At 38.5% G+C, this 22,274-nt stretch overlaps 1 protein-coding gene across 3 annotated transcripts in view; it reads left to right on the plus strand.

Annotated features, from left to right (window-relative positions):
• Positions 1-22,274, plus strand: part of Ttc27 (tetratricopeptide repeat domain 27) — a 164,028-nt gene that overhangs the window by 114,512 nt on the left and 27,242 nt on the right. For all 3 annotated transcript variants that reach the window (XM_010645223.3, XM_010645231.3, XM_033763504.1), the window contains one exon: positions 13,223-13,321. In XM_010645223.3, the coding sequence (XP_010643525.1) occupies positions 13,223-13,321 (99 nt within the window). The remainder of the gene's footprint in view (positions 1-13,222; positions 13,322-22,274) is intronic.

Consider the following 22,274-nt stretch of genomic DNA (forward strand, 5'->3'; position numbering starts at 1 on the left):
AGTGTGGGAAGGATCCTAGGAAGGAAGGAAAATGTGAGCAAAGCTGCAAGAGAGGGCTTGACAAGGCTTGATGGTTTCATTATATAATTTAGAACTAATTACTTAGATACACAAAGAAATGACAATTGTTCAAAGCCAAGTCATAGTCCAAACATGTTGTGAGAGGATATTTTGCAGCCTGTCATATGGATCCAATTCAGGCAGGCTATTGTTAGCTATTCCAAAATATGCGACATTTGATGCTGTAGTTGTATCGAACTACTACAAGATGCAAACTTGCACACCATATACCTACTTTAACTTGTGATCCAAGTTTGAATGATCTCTGTAGGAGGAGTGCTCCTCTGTGCTATGTTGTCTCCTTTAAGACCCACAATAAAAGGAAAATAGAAAAGCAGAATTAAAAAACTTCCGTCCTCTTTTTCTGATCAAACCAAACAACTAATATTAATAACAACATTTAGGCAAACTCAGAGAGGTATTTGACTGGCTTTGATAGTAGAAGTATTTGGTCTTATACCAGGGAAATTATTGGGTTTAATAACAAAATTTAGGCAAACTGAAAGGGGTATTTAAATGGTTTTGATATAAAAATAGGAGAATTTGGTTTCAGAGTAGGGTTGGGCTACAAAATTAAATGCGTTGTCTATGGTCCATCTGTTAGAGAACCAGAAGACGTGCTGTTACATTTGTGATTTTGAGATTTCTAGCTAGCATTTGATTATGCCGATCTGTTCCAATTCCCCAAGTGACTGGGAAACTAAAATCCAGCCTTAGGCTTCAGGGGTTGGTGGGGCATTGGAAGCTGAAGATAGTGGGAGGGAAACTGAGTTAAATTTCCCAGGTGGGTTTTCACAGACTCAGGACAAGAATTAAAATATAAATCCTTATTCCTGTTCTTAGTTAGCTATTATTTCCATCATCCCCCACCCCCCACTTTCATGCAAAAAGAAAACCAAATAAATTGCTTAGGTATCTCATACCAATCTGTGTAGTACTGAGAAAGGAAAATATTATTTCCTATCATTTTTTTCTAGCCCCACCCAACACATTTTCCCCCTTTAAAATTTTATTTTCCTTAGCTCCCCTTCTCAATCAGCTGGCCGCTCACCTTGGTAAGGTTGTGTGACGTTGCTGCAGCGTAACAAGCGTGTGCAGGCAGAAGGGCTGTGGTCGTATGGAGGAAGTACACAGTTGCGGTGGCTTGATGGGGCCAGGGAAGCTTGTGCTAGAGATGAGGCAGGAATCAGATGTCGAGGGGATGATGGGGACTGCAGTAATGTTTCAAGAGGGGATCTGGCTTCCAGGATGAGCTCGAGGAAAGGCATGCATTTGAGAGTTCAGTCAGCGTGTGCAGCAGTCCCAGTGTACGCCTGGTATCCTAGGAGCCCATCCAATTTAGTGTTGGTCCCAGATTTTTTCATTTTAAAATGAACTTGTGTTCTCAATAGTGACATTAAAAGAAGATGGGTGCATTTCATCGGCATCCTCTTCTTTTTCTCATCTTCTGCCATAGCCTTCATCTAGTACTTACAATGCCTTTACATCCAAAGAATGACAGTATCTGGTCCCCACCCATAGACTTTTCTACATACAACTCAATTAACATTTCCCTTGCAAGGACAGCGTGCATGATGCTTGCTGGTATAACCTGCATGCTTCAAGTGGTTAAGCTTCAGGTCTTGGCTGGCACTGCCAGAAATACCAATATCGCTGTCAACCCCTTGTTGTAAAACAGGCATTTTTGCCCATGAGATACATGAAGTTGTTTGGCCACCAGTTGTCAGGAAGCCAGTTGTATTGGAAACGTGGAAACTCAGAGCCTAGGCAGGCAGGAAGGAAAGGCAGAGAAGCCCTGCCAAGGATAAACGTGAAGGATAATCTGCCCTTATGGAAGGGCAGTGGTCGCGTGTTGTGTGGTCTAAATCTACTACTATTTGTTTACTGTATCGCTTGGTGACTTTTTGTAGTTTACATAAATCTTCAGCAACAACCATCTCAAAAAATTCAAACAAACAAGAAAAGTAAAATTTTAGAGAGTTGAAAATTCAATTTACATTTAAGAGAGTTAATGAATGAATGTGCAATTATAGACAATGTAGTTGGCATTTATTTACTTTCCACCTCACGCGCCTTTGGAATATCAGTGACTACATGAAAACCAAAAGACCCATCTGCTGAAGAAGCATTAGCATTTACTAAAAGCTAGTAGATTTTTTGTTTATTCATTTGTTTTAAGAAAGCCATGTTCAGAGATAACACTTTAGCATGCAGCTGTAGGAGGTGAATTTTCTTGTCATTCTTTAACGTCTGACCTTTTATCTAGAACAAATGAAAATGAGCAAAATTAGCTTAGGACGTTAGTCAATACCAGATTTTTCTCATATATGTATGAAAGATGAGGTCATAGCCATTAATCTACTAGCTCTTTTAATTGTATTCCACAAACAGTTGAATTTGCCAATTTTATGTCCATAACATCAGATGTCCTAAATAGAAACCCAATAACTTATTTCTCAAAAGAGTTCAATTTATTTTACTCAATTGGTTCATAACAAAATTTTTGGAAATTCAGTCTGTCGGGGGGAAACATCTGACATTACTCTAAATGCCACTATACATTTAGTTAAAAGTTAAATATTAGGCTGGGATGTAGCTCAGTGGTAGTAATAGAATGCTTGTCTAGCATGTATGAAGCCCTGGATTCAATCCTAGTACTAAAAAAGCAAAAAAAGTTAAGTGTTAAGATAAAATAATATTCATTTATTTATTTATTTTCGTCTTTTGAGACAGGGTCTTGCTTTGTAGTTCAGGCTGGCCCCAAACTCACTACGTAGCCCAGGCTGGCCCTTAACTCTCAGTAATCCTCCTGCCTCAGCCTCCCAAGTGCTGGAATTACAGATGTGTGCCACCATGCTGGACTAAAATGATTTGTTTTAGTTCTAGTAATTGATACATAAGTTACACAAAATAATTGTAATTTTCCTTTAATATATATTTTATTTTCCAAAGAATAATTTTTTCTTTGAAAATGTTTTTTAAATAGAGTGATAGAAAAATAGAGTGATAGAAAAATCTGTTGGTTAATGATTGACCAGTCAGTAAATAAGTTTTTAAAAAATTCATATAACGTAAATTGTTTTAGTGTTCTGGTTCACTTTAAAAAGTTGTGGTGTGAACAGTACATTTTGTGGTTGCCTAACTGAGCATTGTCAAGTGCCTGTTGTGGCCCAAATATGGATGCTGGAGTGAAACAGGCTATGTCGGCCTACCAACAAAACACAGAGTGTATGCAGGGAAAGAAGTGGATAGAAGTGGTTTGTGAAAGATTTTAAATGCGGTCTTAGTTACTTTTCTCATTGCTAAAACAAACAAAATATCAAAGTTAATGAAAGAAAGGTTTGTTTTAGCCCACAATTTGTAGATGTTTCTGTCCGTAGTCAGCTAATTCTAAGGCAGGGCAGCAGCATGGCAGAGGGGCTTTGCAGAGGAGAAACAGTCCATGGCAAGGCAAGCAGGAAGCGACAACAGCTGTAACCTGCTTTCCTGCTGTCCCTTTATATTGTATCCAGGCCACCCACACCCAGTGTGGGGTCTGTTATCCACACCCAGAATTATACTAAACCAGTTTAATTATCAAACATCCTTAAGCCCAGTATCACACGCCCTAATCTATCCACCTCCCAGAAGCTCCACCTGTGAGCACATTAGGTTTTGCTGGGTGGAGGGCCATCTAGATACAAGCCATAGCAGGTCTCCTGGCTTAGGGTTACCTGACTCTTCAGATGAGGGGATTTTATTACAGTTTTAATTTTATTTTTGGTACTAGGGATTGAACTCTAGACCTTGTGCTTGTGAGGCAGGTGGTGGAACCACTGAACTAAATTCCTGGCCCTCTTATGGTTTTAAATAAAAGAGTGATATGACAAAAATCACATAAGAAGTTTAAATAAGGAATAAATGTCACAGGTGAGTATTAGGGGCTTTACTGGTACGTGTGAAAAAGATAGAACTCATCTAAATCTCATTATAAAGCGTTTATTCATTGGACTGGCAGGATTGAGGGAGACTTTGGTGTCAGAGAGAATGCCAATTTTCTCAGTTTTCTGATTAAAAAGGAAAACATCTATTGATAGTAAAGAATTCAGAGAAAAGGGAAAATGTCTTTCGGGGAAAGTGACGTGATTTTGGATGTTGAATGCGGGAAGATGGTACTGTAGTTAAACAGTTTGGACTGATATCCTTGGACATAACATCCTGAAAAAACTCCAATAGTGAGGTTAGAATTAAGCATGTAGGTGGGGCTTTTTATCTGGTTTGTTTGTCTGTCTGTCTGTCTTTCTTTCGTTCTTTCTTTCTTTCTTTGGTATCGGGAATCGAACTTGGGTCCTTGTGCTTGCAAGGCAGTCAGTGGAACCACTGAGCTAAAATCCCCGGTCTAGGTGGGGCTTTTTAATGGAAGTGAGTTGAAGCCATGCATTTGGCTTCAAGTTATTCACAGAACACTGTTAGAAGAGCAGGGAATTCCTGAATGTTGGGCATTCCCTGGAATTGGAGGAAGGCAGAAGAAATGACACCAAGGAAATGTGAATGAAGTAGAACACACCAGAACTCAGCCAGAAGGAAAGAAGTTCACCCATGAGGGGTCCATGGAGACTAAGAGGAGCTAATGTCAGCGAAAGATATCACACATGATGATAAAGTCTGAAGAGGGTCCAGAAGAGGTCATTGGATTTGAGCTCTCCGATGACTTTTAGAGACAGATTCTGAAGACGAAAGAGTGAGTGATGGTAAGGAAATGAGTGTCACATCCAGAGACGGTTCATTTCGGAGCATGTCGGACAGATGAGAGTGATATTTAGAGTGTTGAACTCAGAGGGATGGAAGGGAAAAGTGAAGCTTTTCAAAATATTGGAGACCTTTATTTGATTGAAGACAAAAACAAAAAAACTACAGTGGATAAAGGAGGGAATGAATCCAATGGAGATATGGACTATTACAGACAAAGAGAAGATAAGCAGGGAAGATCTTTCTAGGGGAGAATGGGATGAGGAGGAAAAAATGAAGGCATTCACTTCAGAAACAAGGATTAATGTTTCAAAGGAGACTGAAAGAAAGATGGAGCATTAGTATTAGAATAGGAAGTTCCAGTAAGCATCTATGTTCTAAGCTGATGTGTAAGTATGAACTCTTTGTAAGCTGTTTTGTTTAAAGGGCAAATAAAAATTTTTGTAAGAAGTAGATTCTTGCCGTCCTGTTGTTTATACAAGTTGAATGGAATGAAGAGGCGTGAATAATGTGGTGTGTAACCAAAGGATAAAGTAGGCAACATACTTTGGGTTCCCAGTAATGAATGAGGATGTGAATGGGCAGAAAGTCCTAATGGACCAGGGAGTATCAGCATCAGAGAACTAGGGAGAATGGTTGGGATTTGGATGGCAAGAAAAAAATTCAGAAAATGTGTTCCGGTACAGGAAGCTAGCTGATATAAATACCAGCTGCGTGGAGAAGAAAATTTCTTGGTAACTGTAGAATTTGATTGTTTATTTTTAGTTTTTCAGTTTTAATGAAAACAGCAACTACTGTTGAATATTTGCTAGGTGCCAGATACTGTTCTGTAATATTTTACATGTTTTTTATCCTCAGCACGGCCGGTGAGGCATTTACTGTTTTTACCCCACTTCACAGATGAGGAAATAGAAGGATGAGGAATCCATACCTGATCCTGTGGGTTCTGATGGCTGGAGCTGGGTTTCAGCCTGGCTCTTCCTGTTCCAGAGCTGCCACCCTTAACCTCATCACGGTTTGCCTCTCGAGGACGGCATGTTTGGAAGTAATGACACATTTGGTTGAGGCCGAGTTACAGAGAGCCCTGAATTCCGGGCCTTTGAACTTGAACTTTTTTCTTTCTTTGATGAAAAACCCATTGGGGGCTTTCTTTAGAAGCAGAATGAAGGCTTAGGAAGATTGATGTTCTGGCACCATCTAGCACATGATAGCAAGTGAGCCTCTTTGAGACCTGGGAATTATAGAGGAACCAAGGCCTCCCTTCCCAGCACATTGATCTATGTGAGACCAGACTTCTGCTGCCTAGTTCTCTGTGATTTGAATCATCCCAGAGGCTTTCACCATGCTCTTCCTTAGTTGGTAGGGGTAAACATTCTCTTTCATATTAGTTTATGAAAGGAGAAAATATCTTTATTTGAAGTAGGTAGTTTCATTGGGAATTTGTAGTATTTGTGATGAGACGACTTGAAAAGGTTGAAGCTCTCATTCCAATAGAGAGGACTGGAGAACATATGTGAATAATATGTACAGAAAAAAGATTCTTTTTTGTTCTTCCTTTCTCATATTGGCGAGCAATAAAAATTGAAACTCCAAAGGTTGACTTGCATAACTGCCAAGAAATATACACACTGTGTGATAACGTTTGGGCTGTGGCTGTGACTGTGACTGAAATGTAATGGGGCGGCGGGGGGTGGGGTGGGGGCTTTGCTGCCTTAGACCTGGTTCTGAATTCTAGGAACCCGAAGGAGCATAACATAACCAAATCTCTTCATCTTCCTGAGCTTTTGTATAATGGAGATCCCAATCCCTGTGTCAGTTGACTGCTGAGAAAAGTTGACCAATACATGCAAAGGGCCTAGCATATTTCTGGCCTATAGTAAGTTCTCATTAATAGGTGTTAAATAGTGGCACTTTCCTTTCCTGCCAGTTGCACTATTGTAGTAATAGCTGTATTGCCTGTATCTTAATAGGGAGATCTGTCTGACAAGAGAGTCTCACAGGCAGATGGCGCATACATACATTGTATATCCTCTGGAAAGAGTGGACACATTCAAGGACCCACTGAGATATTTACTGTGGCAACTAGATCTAGATAAGAGTAAGAGAAAAACATCAAACAATGAATAGGCTATAGGAAAAATATGTACAGAATGCAACAGGCCCTTTAGTTGAAAGGAAAACCCTAAAAGAAGGGGGAATCATTCCTTTAGCAAGACAGAGAAACTGACCAGTTAAGACTTGTGTGTCCTTAGGGAGGAGAATTTTGGTTATGAAAGAGTTGGCAGTGTACATTTAAAAATTGTGAGTATCAAGCATCACTTTAGGAAAAGCTACTACCAAGTAGTATTCATGTCAGTCTTGGATTTGACTTGGGTCGTTTCCTGTTTGATGAAACTGCGTCCAACAGTTCAGCTGTGTTGGGTCATGGAGGTGGGCAGGGATACAGTGTGGAGAGAATTGGGAGGTACAGCATGGCTTTTGGATTAGGTTATAATGCTAGCTTTTATTATATGTGGTAGAAAAATTTAAAAAATGATTCTATAAGTCAGTTTGGCAAAAAGCATAAAGATATTGGTTATTCATTCTGTAGAAGCCCTGAGAAGGAAGGCAAGTTGAGTAGTAGGCTTATAATTAAAGACGATTATGTACAAGCAAGTGGCACCTATTACAGATATGCTTTAAATACTCTTGTAAAAATTGGCTTCATAATTTCGAAAGTAATTTATGCCCATTATCTGTTGGTGCTTCCTTTTAGCCCACAGAGTAAACCGATGGTTTACTTTTTATGTTAGGTACTTAGGTTTAATAAAAAGTTTAGTCACTCTCTTGACGACACATACTGCACACCAGGAGCCACTGTCATTTGCTCTGTAGGCCTTGTTTTTGCCTTGGCTTCTTTTGAATTGATTTCTAAAGCCTTTCATTGAATTGATTCCATTCTAGCTCTTCAAACCAGCTGATTATCAATCCCATTTGACCCAGCTATTTCCCTGCTGGGTTTCCTCCTAAAAGAATTAAAAGAACCATACCACAGCGATATATGCTCACCCATGTTTCTAGCTCCGCAGTCTATAATAGCTAAAGTTGGAAACATCCCAGTTGCCCACCAATGGGACACTGGATAAAGAAAATGTGTTAAAAAAAAAAATATATATATATATATATTAAATGGAGCACTACTCAGCCATAAAGAATGAGAAACTAGAGACATTTATAGCTAAATGGATGCACACTGAGATTATACTCGGAATGAAATACGTAGGACACGTGTGTAAATACCGAATAGTTTCTATGGTATGAGAAATTGAAGGTGTAAATAAGGATGAAAATGTATAATAGATAATGTTAAATAGGAAGAAAGGTGTCAAAAGGGAAGTGGGAGGGGTAGAGGAAAGGAAAAAAAGAAAGGAATAAATATGAGAAAAGAAAAAATGGAAACAAAGTCTTTGTAAGTAGGGAGGGGTGGAGGGGTTTAAGGGAGGGCAGAGGGAGGGGAACAAAATAAGAACCAGGATATATTATGTAAAGGTACAAATTCCCAATAATGATGCTAGTATATTGTATACCTAATATGTACCAATAAAATGAATGGGAAAAAAAAGTGATCAAACCAAAAACACTAATCTATTTGTATTGTCATTGCATTTATTTTGCCACTAGATGGCACTAGTGTATCTTTGAGCCCTGTCACCTCTGGGTTTGCAGGATAAGGGAAGTCTGGAGTCTTGCAGTTGTAGCCTAGCCCACCTCCATCAGTTAGTGCTTGGGAGACCGAGACCCAGAGGTTAAATGACAAGGTCAAGGTCATGCAGTTACTTAGCACCTGTTGGATACCCGATCTCACTAAGCTGTCTGTGCTATCCTTGAACTCACAGTCCTCCTACCTACGCCTCCCGGAGTGCTGGGATTGCAGGCATGCACCGCAGCACCCAGATGTCTACCAGATTTTAAAGGCCCTTGCCTACCTGTTCCAAGCTTGCCTTCCTGATTTGCCTTGGGAATGAGTGCTTTAGAAATCTCAGCCAAAGCCTATCAAAAAATTATCTTGGTCCCTTTACCAGTCCTTTTAATAAGAGATTTTCTTTCAGCTTTTCTCTTCCTTCTGCTGCTGCCCTCCAGCCTTTGCACATCTTGCTAATAAGGATGACACTACTACCTTGCACAGTTTTCCTGAGGAATGCAGGAAGTATCGTATAGAAAACTCATGGCATCAGCGCTTGGCACACAGATAGGTGCTCACTAGGTGCTAATTATTTTGGTTGCTGTTGTGTAGAAAGAAGAGCAAGAGTACTTGCAGTATGTGAAAGCCGGGAGTTCATGGGAGGGTCTCAGCCGGAGGAGCCCCTAGAAGGAAGGGAAGGATGTGTAAGGTATTCTAGGGTTTCCGTGCGTGTCTCAGAGTAATAATGTGGAACAGTACTGCCCAATACCGTGGCCACTGGCCCCTGGAAGTGTGTCCAGTCAGAGTTGAGACTGCTTTAACACATTCACGATGGGACTCTGATTCATATGTCTCACTGCCAGGCAGCTGTCGTGCTGGTGGAGGTTCCACTGGGCACCACGGGACCATCCCATCTGATCATACAAGCCCCCGATGGGAGAGTCGTGCATGTACCGCTGATAGTTCCAGCCAATGGGAATGTGTTCAGTATTGGATACACAGCAGAGTTCAAGGACTTTGTAGGAAAAAATGAATATAAGATATCTCAATTTCATATTAATAACATTAAATAATCTCATTTTGAGTATGTAAAATTAAATGTTATTAAAATAAAATTTACCCATTTTCCCTTTACTTTTTTTTGGCGGGGGGTACTGGGGATCGAACTCAGTTCCTTATACTTGCAAGGCAGGCAGTAGAACCACTGAGCTAAATCCCCACCCTTCCCTTTACTTTTGAAAAGAATTTAGCCACCAGAACATGTAATGAGGGTAACATTCTGTTCTCTAGCTTAGGTGCTAAAAATCTTGATACTCAAGCATTTCAGCTTTACTTTGAGGGCTGTGTGAGAGTTTTTTTTTTTTTTTTGGTACCGGGGATCGAACTCAGGTCCTTGCGCTTGCGAAGCAGGCCACCGAACCGCTGAGCTAAATCCCCGGCCCTGTGTGAGAGTTTTTTGAGGCTTCTTTTGAATTTTTTTAAATGATGCCCTAGTCTTAACAGTATGACCCTTCTGAACCAAGATGCCAGTCATTATCAGTAATTATAGTTTAAATAATAGTTTTAAATAAAAAAGGCACCAAATATTCTCCTTAGTCCGTCAGATTCTGAGGGCTTCAGTTGAGAAACAAGAGGGTGAATAATTTAATGGGTCAGCTGTGAGCAATTAGAAGATCCTAGAGTGGGCGGGGGATTTAGCTCAGTGGTTCCACCACAGCCTCAAAAGTGTAGGGTCCCAGGTTCAATCCCTGGTACTACCAAACAAACAAACAAACAAACAAAAAACTAGTTAATTGATCTTAGGCTTTTCTTGCAATGCAAATTATTAATACAGCTACCCAACAAAATAACCAGGAGTAAAAATAGAAGAGAGCCATAGTACTGCTTTATGGTAATTGTTAATTTTAAATCTTTGCAACTTTTGTAAATCTTTTTATGTAGATTGAAAAACAAAGTTCCTTATTTAGATTTTTATTTTATCCTGGATTTTATAACACATGGTAAAGAGTATTTATTTGTTCTTTGCTGTTGTAGAAAGCAGGCAAGGGGCATGCATTTGGAGAACTTTGGGCATTCAGTCCCTTTATTCCTGCTAACCTTACTACTGTAAGTCATCATATCTAAGATGCTATCAATTGTAACAGGCACATGTGGTTTCAGTACCAGTCTCTTTATAAAAAACTGCTGCTCTTGAAACTTTTGACAAGATGTGTCTATTTCAGAGATGTTACAAGGTGGAAAAATAATGTATTTTAGAATTGATGAAATGTAACACAGGCTTTGAAACTTTCAACTTGGCTGGAAGTTAGAGGGCTTGCATTCTATATTTTATAAGTTAGTATCAGCCTCCAGGGCTCCTCAGATTGCATCAGGTTCAGCGAGTGCAATTTGGTGCAGTGAAACCTTTTTCATTTCATTCTATAAATAACCACATGAAAGCAGAGCAGTGAGCTTGGTTTTGCGTTAAAGAGCCATAATTCAGATAAGTGAACTTGTAGCTTTGCTCTCATCCTCTGCTACCTCCTGCAACCCCCAAACCAGACTCACACCACCCTCTTTTCAGGCATTACCTGTGCCTCAAACAAAATCTGTTCTCCATAAAGGCTCTTGATAATGGTTATGTAGGGCTGTTGTGAATTGATGGCAAAGTATTACATTGCCCAAGGTTGTTTGCCTTCTGAGCCTGATCTCTGTTGCTGAAAATCTTTCTCTGCTCAGGAACTTTGGGAACTTTGGGACCTCCGCTTGCCATATGGGAAGGGTTAAGGGAGCGGGGGATGTGGGAGCAGCCTCGTCTCTGCCTCTGAGGAAGGAGGGGAGATAATGGTTACCTCGTATCTTTTCCTACTGAAGGGTTTCCTGCCTTTCTGCTTCTGTTCCACCATCATTAGGTCACTAAGAAGGTAGACTTCCCAGTCGTGTTGGCATACTTGTGGTCCCAGGGAGTCCAAGGCAGTAGGGTCACTGTGAGTTCGGGGCCTGAACTACACTGCCTTTAAAAAAAAAAAAGGAGACTTCAGTATACTGCTGTATCTCCCGCTGCCTGTCTTATCTATGTCTGAAACAAACAACTCATAATATTTGAATTTATGACTGGTTTCATGGAATTTTTTTCAGTTTTATCTCCCTTTTGATAGGGGCTATTGAATTTTAAGGAAACTGTGTGTTGTAAAACAATTCTTTTGTAATTTGAATAGCTACTTCCTATTTTACCTGTTTTTCTAAATGTTAGTGTTTCCAAATTTTAATGACTTAAGGCAGATTTAACGTTTTGTGTGATTATTTGGTAACCCAGATTCTGAGCCTTTGTTTTCAGGCATGCCTGTGTAGACATATACTAGGGTGAATTCACGGTGAAACTGCAAACATTATTGTGGCCTAATTGAAGATAAAAGCAGAAATTTGTCCTTTTTAAGTCTGTGAGACTTTCATCAGTTGTGAATTTGCTGATACTTTGTATGCTGTTTTAATGTAGAAGATGATCAGTAAAAAATTAGATTAATCTCAGATTTATGTCAGATTCTAATATGAAGGCTTATAATTAAAGCTTTCCATTGCTTTAAGGAATTTGGTAAACAGAGTGTGGTCTTTCTCAACAAGAGAGTGATGATATTGTACAGGCTTGGCCCAGGGATGTAGCTCAGTGGCATAGCACCTGCCCAGCAAGTGCAAGGCCCTGGGTTCAGTTCCTGGTACCAAAAAAGAAAAGTGAAACAAAAAATTATGCAGGCTTTCAGAGTTACATTAGCTTTGAAAATGAGGTAGGAAGTTTATATCCATTGCTAATTTTCACGCATTTAAACAAATGTAAGGCAAATCATTACTATACGAAGTATGATTGAAGACTACAATAAATTTTTTAAATTTATCAAAGACAATGGCATTACTCACCACAAAAATACCTCATTTTTGTGCACACTTAACCCACTGTTCTTGTCACTGTCTCTGTCTCTCTCTCTATCTCTGGTACTGAGGATCAAACTCAGGACCTTGGGCTTGCGAGGCAAGGGGCGGAACCACTGAACTGAATCCCCAGCCCTCTTTCTCTCTTTTTTAATTCATTGAGTTTGTTAGTACGTTTTAGATATACATTAGGATCACATTCTTCACTGAGAATTTGTGCCTGTGCATGACATATCTTGGTTCTTATCTTTTCCCATTCCCCTCCCCTCCGTTTTGTCACTTTTTGAAGCAGTCCTCTTTCATGATTATTAGTTGCACCATCCTGGCTGCCTAGATGTCCTGAATCGATTAAAAATATTTACCTTTCCATGATCATTTTGACTTTGGGGGACAGCTAGAAGTTGTGCATTGCTAGAACTTTAAATAAGGTGATTGAGCACACACTGTGATGCACAATCCTTTTCTGCTGGATGATATTCAGTCTCAGCATTCACATCTTTTGATCACACCTCATAACGACACTCATGAAAGAGAACTTCCAGAACTTCTTCAGAAAAGTGGCAAGAACAGTAGGACGTGTGTTTGAAGTGAGGGCTGCTATTTGAGAATTAATGACAATATACTAAATTTCGTTTTTGGTACCAGGAATCGAACTCAGGACCTTGGGCATGGTGCCACGGAGCTAAATCCCCAGCCCTGTACTAAATATTTTTAAAGCTTAAACATTGAATATAGTTTTCTATTGCACCTTGTATAGCTCTGAATTCTTTATAGTGGTGTGTTTGTTGATAATATCTTAAAAACCTGCAGATTGTGTCCTGTAAATTTATGTCACTGTGTATGAATGACTTTGACTTCTGTTTCTTGCAGCTCGGAGTGTGGTTTTCTCTAGGCTGTGCCTATTTGGCCTTGGAAGATTATGGAGGCTCAGCAAAGGCATTTCAGCGCTGTGTGACCCTAGAACCTGATGTAAGTATGCCTGGCCCTCCTTCCTTGTTTCACCTCCGTAAGAGTCTCTTACATTAGGGGCGCTGTTCTGTGTAGTTCAGAGCAGCAATTCCTTTTGTGGTGGAAGAAAGTACACATTTGATGGAAGCTTATACTTCAAGGCGTAGGATGTGTAAGTCTGGAAATCACTTTTCCCCATAATAGCTGTGGTTACACTTAGAAAATAATTTTGATAAAACTTTTTTGTTAAAAATATACGTGGAGTGATACAGCAGTGTCATGTATATTTTGCCACCTATTAACATATGTTCCTTGTGTTAATTGTATTACTGGAAGGTTCTTTTAGTGTGGCTTCTTTTTTATTTAACAGCTTTATTGGGATGGTAATTCCTTTACTGTTTATCCATTTAAAATGTATGACTGAGTGATTTCTCAGAATAATCAGAGTTGTGAATTTTATAGATTCTCATTGCCCTGTGAAGAAGCTCTGGTACCCGCCAGCAGTCATTCCGATTTCTCTCTAAACATCTTCTCTCCCTCTCTAGCCCTAGGCAAGCATTAAGGTGCGTTCTGTCTCTATAGTTTGCCTGTTTTGGACATTTCATAAATGGGCTCGTACAGTAATTGGCTTCTTATGCGTCTTATTCCTGGCTTCTTGCACTTAGATTTTTAGGGTTCCTCTGTGTTGTAGCATGTATTAGTACCTCATTATTTTTTATTGACAAATAATGTTTTATTGTATGGGCACATCACATTTATCCATTTATCTGTTGATAAACATTTGAATTATTTCTACTTTTTGACTGTTAGGAAGACTATTGCTCTTAACATTCAGTTATGAGTCTTTGATGGACCTATAACCATTTCTCTTGAGTATATATACCTAATTAGGTCTTTTTGTTAAGTTGTAAGAGTTTTCAGTTCCTTTGTAATTTGGAAATATTTTCTTCCATTCTTTGGGTATTCTTTTTTTTTCTTCTCAATAGTGTCCTTTGAAGTACAAAAGTTTGTGTTTTTTAAATTTAATGATATCTAACTCTTCTTTTTCTTTTATTTCTTATACTTTTATTGCTATATTGAAGAATCCACCATGAAGATTTACCCTTTGCTCTTCCTTTAAGATTTTTATAGTTTTAGCTCTTGCACCTAGGTCTAGGGACCATTTTAAGTTAGTTTTTTGTGTATGGTGTAAGGTACAGTGTCATTCCTTTACCATGTGCATAAACGGTCTTCCCAGAACTGTTTATTAAAAAGACTATCCGTGGCTGGGCGTAGTGGCACACGCCTGTAATCCCAGCACTAGGGAGGCTGAGGCAGGAGGATCGCTGTGAGTTTGAGACCAGCCTGAGCTACATAGTGAGTTCCAGGTCAGTCTCAACTACATAGTGAGACCCTGCCTCAAAAAACCAAAAAAATTTTAAAAATTTAAAAAGTGTGTTCTTTTCCCATTGAATTGTCTTGTGCGCTGATTTTTTAAAAAGTCAGATGACTATAAATATACGAGCTTAATTATGGATTATCAGTTGTTACCTACTGTATGTTTAATCATGTGCCAATACCGCTTTCTTATTTCCTGAAGCTTTGTGGTAACTTTTGAAAATACTAAATGTAAATGCTCTTTGTTCTTTTTTGGGATTGTTTAGGCTATTCAGGGCTTCTTGAATTTTCATATGGTATTGTACTTTGTCAGTTTCTGTGTTGGTCTGCATTGACTCTGGATCAATAGAGTATTGCCGTCTTACTATTACGTCTTCTAATCCATGAATGTGAAATAGTTTTCCATTTATTCTTGAGAATATAAGTGTTTTACTTCTGTTAAATTATTAAGTATTTTTTTTCCTTTTAATGCTGTTATAAATGGAATGGTTTCACATTTTTGCTTTTGGATTGGTCATTACTATAGAAATACATTTGAATTTTATATGTTGGTCTTATATCCTGCAACCTTGTTGAACTCATTTAGTAGTTCTGTTTTGTTTGTTTTTTGTTTTTTCTCTTTTTAGTGGATTCCTTTAGAAACAAATGGGTTTGCTTGTTCCTTCCAATCCAGGTGCCTTCATTTTCTTGCCCAATTGATCTGACTAGCCCTTCTTGTAGAATATTATAGATAAATGGTGAAAGCAGTCATCCTCATCTTGTCTCTTACCTTTGCAGGAAAGCTTTCAGTTTTTCGCCGATAAGTAATTATAATGTTAGCTGTGGATTTTTTGTATATGCCTTAAATATTCCTAGGAAGAAACTTTCTATTTCTAGTTTGTTGAATATTTTTGTCATGTTGGATTTTGTCAGATGCTTTTGCCATGTCTGTTGAGATGATTACGTGGCTTCCTTTCTTAGCCTAGCAACACTGTATGTTACATTGGTTGATTGTGGATGTTGAAGCAATCTTTGTTGTTGCTGTATTAGTTGTTGTTGAACCCATCTTGCATTCCTGAGGTAAATTCCATTTGGTCATTGTATATAATCCTTTTAATAGCTTGTTGGATTTGCCTTGCAGGCGTTTCATTGACAGTTTCTGTGTCTGTATTTTACAAAGAATGTTGATCCAATTTTCTTTTTATGATGGTTTTGGTATTACAATATGTCTTCGCCACTTTCTTTGTCGCTGGGACAAATTACTGACCCCTGCAATTTAAAGGAGGAGAGCTTCATTTTGGCTCACAGTTTGTGGAGGTTTCAATCCATAATTGGCCTCTCCAAGACAGAGCAGCGTGGGGGAAGGGCCGGTAGAGAAGAACTAACTGCTCTCGGAATGGGCGTGGCCTCGAGGAAGCTGAGAGACCAAGGGGGAAAACAAACTGGAGAGGAGTTAAACCCTTTCAGGCCACTCCCCCAGTGACCAGCCTCTTTCAACTGTCCCCCACACGGTAATAGCAAGTCATAAGCCTCCTTAATCCAGTCACCTTCCGAAAGCTGCACCTGTTGTGGACATGAGACTTTGGGGGACGGGTACCTTGAAAAACCGTAACAGAAAAATACTGGCTTTGTAGAATAAGTTACAAATTCTAGCTCCTGTTTTTTTGCAAGAGTTTGTGAGGACTGGTGTTAATTCATCTTTAAGCATTTTGTAAAATTAAGCAGTGAACCCATCTGCCCCTGGGGTTTTTTGTGAGGGTGATGATTATTAACTCAATCTTTTATTAGAGGTCTATTCAGATTTTCTGTTTCCTAAAGAGTCATCTTGATACTTTGCATCTTTCTAGGAATGTGTCCATTTTATCTAGTTATGTAATTTGTTGGCATAAAATCACTTGTAGTATTTTCTTATAATCCTCTTTGTTTCTGTTAGCTTGGTAGCAGTGACTTTTCATTCTTGATTTTACTAATTTAAATTTTTTCTCTTTTCCTCTTGGTTAGTGCAAAGGTTTGCCGACTTAACTAACTTTTGGTTTCATTAAATTTCTATATTTTAATAGTCTTGTATTTCCTCAGTTTCTGCTCTAATCTTTATTATTTCTTTCATGTACTTTTTCTTTCTTTTGCTTTTCTCAGTGTACAAATTGAACCTGGGGTCTCACAATGCTAGACAAGCCCACTGTGATTGAGCTATACCCCCAGTCCTAATATTTATTATTTCATTTCTTGTTTAGAGCATTGATATCAATATTCTATCAAAATCACTTTCTATGAAAATTGTGAACAAAAAGTAATGATTATAGTGGTAGATCTTTATTTAAAGTGTTAGGTACCAGTCATGTTCGAATTTATAAATCACCTTTTTTTGATATGCTTGAAAACTACTGCAGTTAGCTTTCATAAATGACTGAATTACTAAATAGCTCCTTTGGGGCTAAAAAAAGGTTGATGAGCACATGATTAACAGACATTTACTTAATGGATGCTTCAATTTTTGGAATCTAGTTTTCGTCTCAAATGCAGATCACATTATCTAAATATTTGAAATGGAATCCCAGTGCTTCCTACTTTTTGTTTTCCTTTTTCATCCTTTAAAATCAGACGCATCTATATCTATACTATATAGTATATATGTGCATATATATTTTTTCTTTTTTTTTTGAGGAGCCATATCACCGTGTTGCTCAAGCTGGACTCCAGCCTTCTGAGTGCTGGGACTAGCGAGGCACATGCCACCATGCTGGGCATATGTGCAATGTGATTTTAATATAGTATCAATTTCAGATGAACAGTTTGATCAGTTTTGACAAAGGCACACACCCCTTTCAAAATGTAGATCCACTCCAGTCGTAAACAGAGAGCTCCCTCCTGGCCTACCTGCCATACCTGTGAACTCCCTTACCCGTGTGTCTTAGCAACTACTAGTCTTAATTTTTTCTCTTTACATTACCTTTGCCTTTTCTGTGTCTGTGTCTAAGCAGATTTATAGGCTGTGAACTTTTTTCTGTTATCTTTTACCTGAAAAGTATTTCACATTTTCTTGTGTCATTAGTTGTAGTGGTCGTTCATTTCTTTTTATTGAGGTATGTTATTGCATTATATGAATATACCTAAAACCTCATCTTGTTGATGGATTGTTGGGTTATTTCCACTTGTTCTTCTAATACAAATATTTGTATGAGCATAGGTCTTCATTTTTCTTAAACAAAAACTTGACAGTAAAATCTCTAGATCATGATTCTGATGCTATTGTGTTATTGTTTTAAACATTATTTTCTAGTAGTATACTGAAAGAATAATAAAAAGTTGGCTTTTGTATATTGACTTTGTCTGCTTACATTTTTTTCCTTCTTTGCATCAAGTTTTTGCATTTGTTTTCCTATTTTATCGTTGTTTTTCAGCCATTTAATCATGTCGCTTGGTGTAGTTTTCTTTGTACATATTCTTCTTGAGGTTTAGTGAACTTTATAGATGATGTATGAGCTTAAAACTTCATCACATTAATTGGCAAAGAAATTGCAATTGGAATTGACAAGCCCAGAGAATTTCAGGTAATGGAGTAGAATCAAAGCCATAATGGGTCTGTGGTGAATCTAAAGCAGAAGTTGTAAGATTAAAAAAATAAAGATGTAGCTCAGTGGTAGAGCACTTCCCTAGCATGCACGAGACCCTGAGTTCAATCCCCAGCACTGTCAAATAAGGAAACAAAAAGGTATTGAAACATACATGGACGGTCCTTGATTTATGATGGTTCGGTTTATGATTATCTATCTTTATGGCAATACAAAATCATACCCAAACATTTCTGTTTTTTATTTTCAGTACTGTATTCACTAAATTATATGAACAAGTCCATATTTTATTATAAAATAGGCTTTTTAGATATTTGCATTGTTTTGTTAGATGATTTTGTCCAACTCTAGGCTAATCACATAAAGACATTAAGCTTAAGCTAAGCTATGATGTTCAATACGTTAGGCATATTAAATATTTTGGTCTTTTGTAATACTTTTTTTGTGTGTGTGTGGTACCAGGGATGGAACTCGGGTCCTTGTGCTTGCAAGGCAAGCTGAGGAACCACTGAGCCAAATCCCCGGCCCTTTTGTAATACTTACGATTGAACACAGGGCCTTGTGCATGCTAGCAAGCACTCTAGTGCTAGGCTACATCCCTAATCCTTTAAAATTTTTATTTTGAGATAGGGTCTCCCTGTGTTGTTCAGGCTGGACTGGTGATCCTTCTGCCTCAGCCTCCCAAGCAGCTGGGATTACAGGTGTGCACCACCATGCCTGGCTTACTCTCATTTTTGACTTATGATTTTTTTCAAGTTAAAGGGCTTATTAAATTGAGGCTCATCATAGAACTCAGTGTCACAGGAAAAACAAATAACATATGGAAATTAGAATAGAGGATGTATCTATAGAGGAACTAATTACAAATGAGAGGGCAAGTATAGAGGAGACATAAGGTTAGCAGAGGTATATAGGGAGCCAGCTTGAGAGGCACAGAAGTTTTTTGAGGGAAGCAGCAACTTAAAATGACCTCCTTGGGAGAGAAGAATAAATATGCTGACCTCATTCTGTTGATACTGTTACTGGAACACTGGGGTTGTGCTCCACAGTGAAAAGAATGAAACCGTGGACAGAAGAAGCAGGGTGCCAGCAAATGTATGCAAAGGATATAAAGGCAAGGAATTAAAAGTTATAAAGGTAAGGAAGCAAGGCTCATGCTAGCTGGGAGGGAGTTCTGAGTAGGTGACCGCAAGGGCTCTTTGACTACAGGTTTTTAAGGGGTTTAGAGAGAAGCTCAGGCTGTTGTGTAAGCAATATAATTTCTACCCTATAGGAGACTATGTATTTTTTAGGATCCAGTCTGTGCGGTGTTCAGCCATGTCCACACAGGGCCCATGCACCCTTGAACTGATAGTCTGCCTCATCATGCTCTGGGGAGGTCCCAGACAACAAAGGACACCTGGCAGTTGTTTTTATAAGGTCACCGGAAGGTCGTGACTCAGCAGACTTCATTTTGGGCTTCCCCAACTATTTGGAGGCCGCTGTCCTCACTGCCTAACAGAATCCTAACTCTTGTCGGGCTGAGTTTTGTTATACTATGATCCTCCCAGGGAAGGAGCACTGTGGAGGAGAGGGAAGTGTGCCTCTGTGGGGAAGACTGAAGATATTTTGGACATGGCGAGACAGGAAGAAATAAAGCCATGGATCAAAGGAGAGCAGAATAGCCACGTAAAGAGGAGAAGTTGCTAAGTGAGAGAAAGAGACTGTGCCAACAACCAGACAGACCGAAAGGGTGGCCCCTTCCCAGAGTTGTCTCCGTCCCTGCTGACTTCTGCACTGAGATCCTGTCTCAGCTTTAGTGTCAGTGTAACTTTACAGCAGACCCTCTTCCTTTAAAGAGTCTGTACTTCTGTTTCTTTCAATTCCAAAAGCTTAAAAAAATGCAGGGTCCAATGAGAATAGTTTATTTCTCTTAGCAATCCTGCAAACAAAGACATTTGGGACAGGTAGGCCACTTACTGAGAATGAATTATAACACCATCCTCAGCTTTTTGTAAAGTGTCTAAATTTTAAAATAAAGGTGCCACTGTCATGAAAACCAAAAAACATTTTTTTCATCACATTGGGTGAAATTTGGCCGTTATTCAGATCTCCTTCTCTTCTCTGCCCCGCCCCGCCCCTTCTCTTGTGTTCCCTGCTGCAGATTAAACCCAGCGCTTCACACTATTACTCAAGCACTCTACCATTGAACTACACCCCTTCTTCTTTTTCTCCTTTTTTGGTAATCTACTTTTAAGTACTTTATGTTTCTTATTTTGCCTACTAGGTCCTTTAAGCTCTATTTATTTGTTCTTTTTTTTTTTTTCCTTTTTATTGAGTTTATTGGTACAATCTAGGTATGCAATACGGTTACATTCACCGTTGGGATTCTGTACCTTTACATAATAGGTCTTGATTCTCATTTTCTCCCCTTGTCCCTGTCCTCCCTTCACCCCCTCCTCCCCTCCCCATTTACAAACACTTTATTTCCATTTTTTCAGTTTCTCATATTTTTTTTCCTCTCCCTGATTACCTTTCCCCCACCCTCCCCACTTTCCCTACACCTTTAGCCCTTTACTTCCTATTTCACATTATTAATTATCTCATTAGGATCCTGTGTACTATTATAGTTTTTCACACCAAAGAAACTATTCAGTATTTTAGTTAAAGAAATCTCTGTATGAACATTAAAAATAGGGAATCCTAAAATAAAACTAAAAAGGAAAGTAAAAAGAGAAAAGGCAGTGATGTAACATTAAAATAATCCTTAATTCTGGAGATGAAAATGGTCCCTGAACATATTTAAATTGCTTCTTGCTCTTATCTAATTCTTTTTTTTTCATTATTTAGAGAATACTTTATTAGTTTCTGTAATCAAACCCACGTAGATATGATCTTACATATTTAGTACGATGTGGCAAGAAATTAAAAGAAGGTGAAAAAGTAAAAAGAGTCAGCAAAAGGCCAATAACATGTCAATAATAAGTCAGTACATATCAGTTATAACCACCAATGTCAATGGCCTCAACTCACCAATCAAGAGAAATAGACTGGCAAAATGGAACAAGAAGCAAAATCCAACAATATGTTGTATAAAAGAAACACACCTAGTGCAAAAAGAAGCCCATAGACTGAAAGTGAAAAGATAGAAAACAATTCTCCATGGGACAGGAGCCCAGAAAAAAAACGGGCAGCAAGCTTATTTGCAGACAAAGTAAATTTCAAACTAAAACTGATTCTAATATTATTGATGTAGGACGGTACTGTATCATACCTCTATGAATGTAAAATATCTTATACCTGCTTTATGATACATAGTAGGGACTGTGCTTTATCAGAGCTACATTTAATGATATTACTCTAGAATGTTCTCTTTCCAGATGATGATTAAGAGGCTAACAAAAAAATGGTGTACCAATATGGCTGTCCATTTCTGCATAATGCCCACTCAACACAGTAAATTGGGATGACTTTTTCCAAAATTGGCAGCACTGTTAAAGTTTCCCAAAATTCAATTTATATATATATGTATATATATATATATACATATATATATAAATTGAATTTTGGGAAACTTTAACAGTGCTGCCAATTTTGGAAAAAGTCATCCCAATTTACTGTGTTGAGTGGGCATTATGCAGAAATGGACAGCCATATTGGTCTAGAAATGGTAATTTTTTTTTCTTTTTTCTGTGCTTTGGTTTTGCTCTGTGATATACTTTTTGTTTTTTGTTTTTTTTTATTTTTTTGAGGCAAGGTCTCTATGTAGTTGAGACTCACCTGGAACTCACTATGTAGCCCAGGCTGGTCTCGAACTCACAGAGATCCTCCTGCCTCAGCCTTCTGCATGCTGGGATTACTGGCGTGTGCCACCACACCTGGCCTGTGATATACTTTCTGTTGCAGTGTCTTCCAATTCAGCAATATTCTTTCTTCTGCACTAATATGCCACTACAACCTATTATTGCAGATAACAGAATTTTCTTTTTTAACAGTTTTATGTGTCTACCAAGACTTCCCAACCAGACTCTCATTGTGTTTGTGTGGGTTTTTTTTTTTTTTTTAAG

Source organism: Fukomys damarensis, unplaced genomic scaffold, assembly GCF_012274545.1.
Source record: "Fukomys damarensis isolate Sample0158 unplaced genomic scaffold, DMR_v1.0_HiC HiC_scaffold_2, whole genome shotgun sequence".
Taxonomy (NCBI): Eukaryota; Metazoa; Chordata; class Mammalia; order Rodentia; family Bathyergidae; genus Fukomys; species Fukomys damarensis.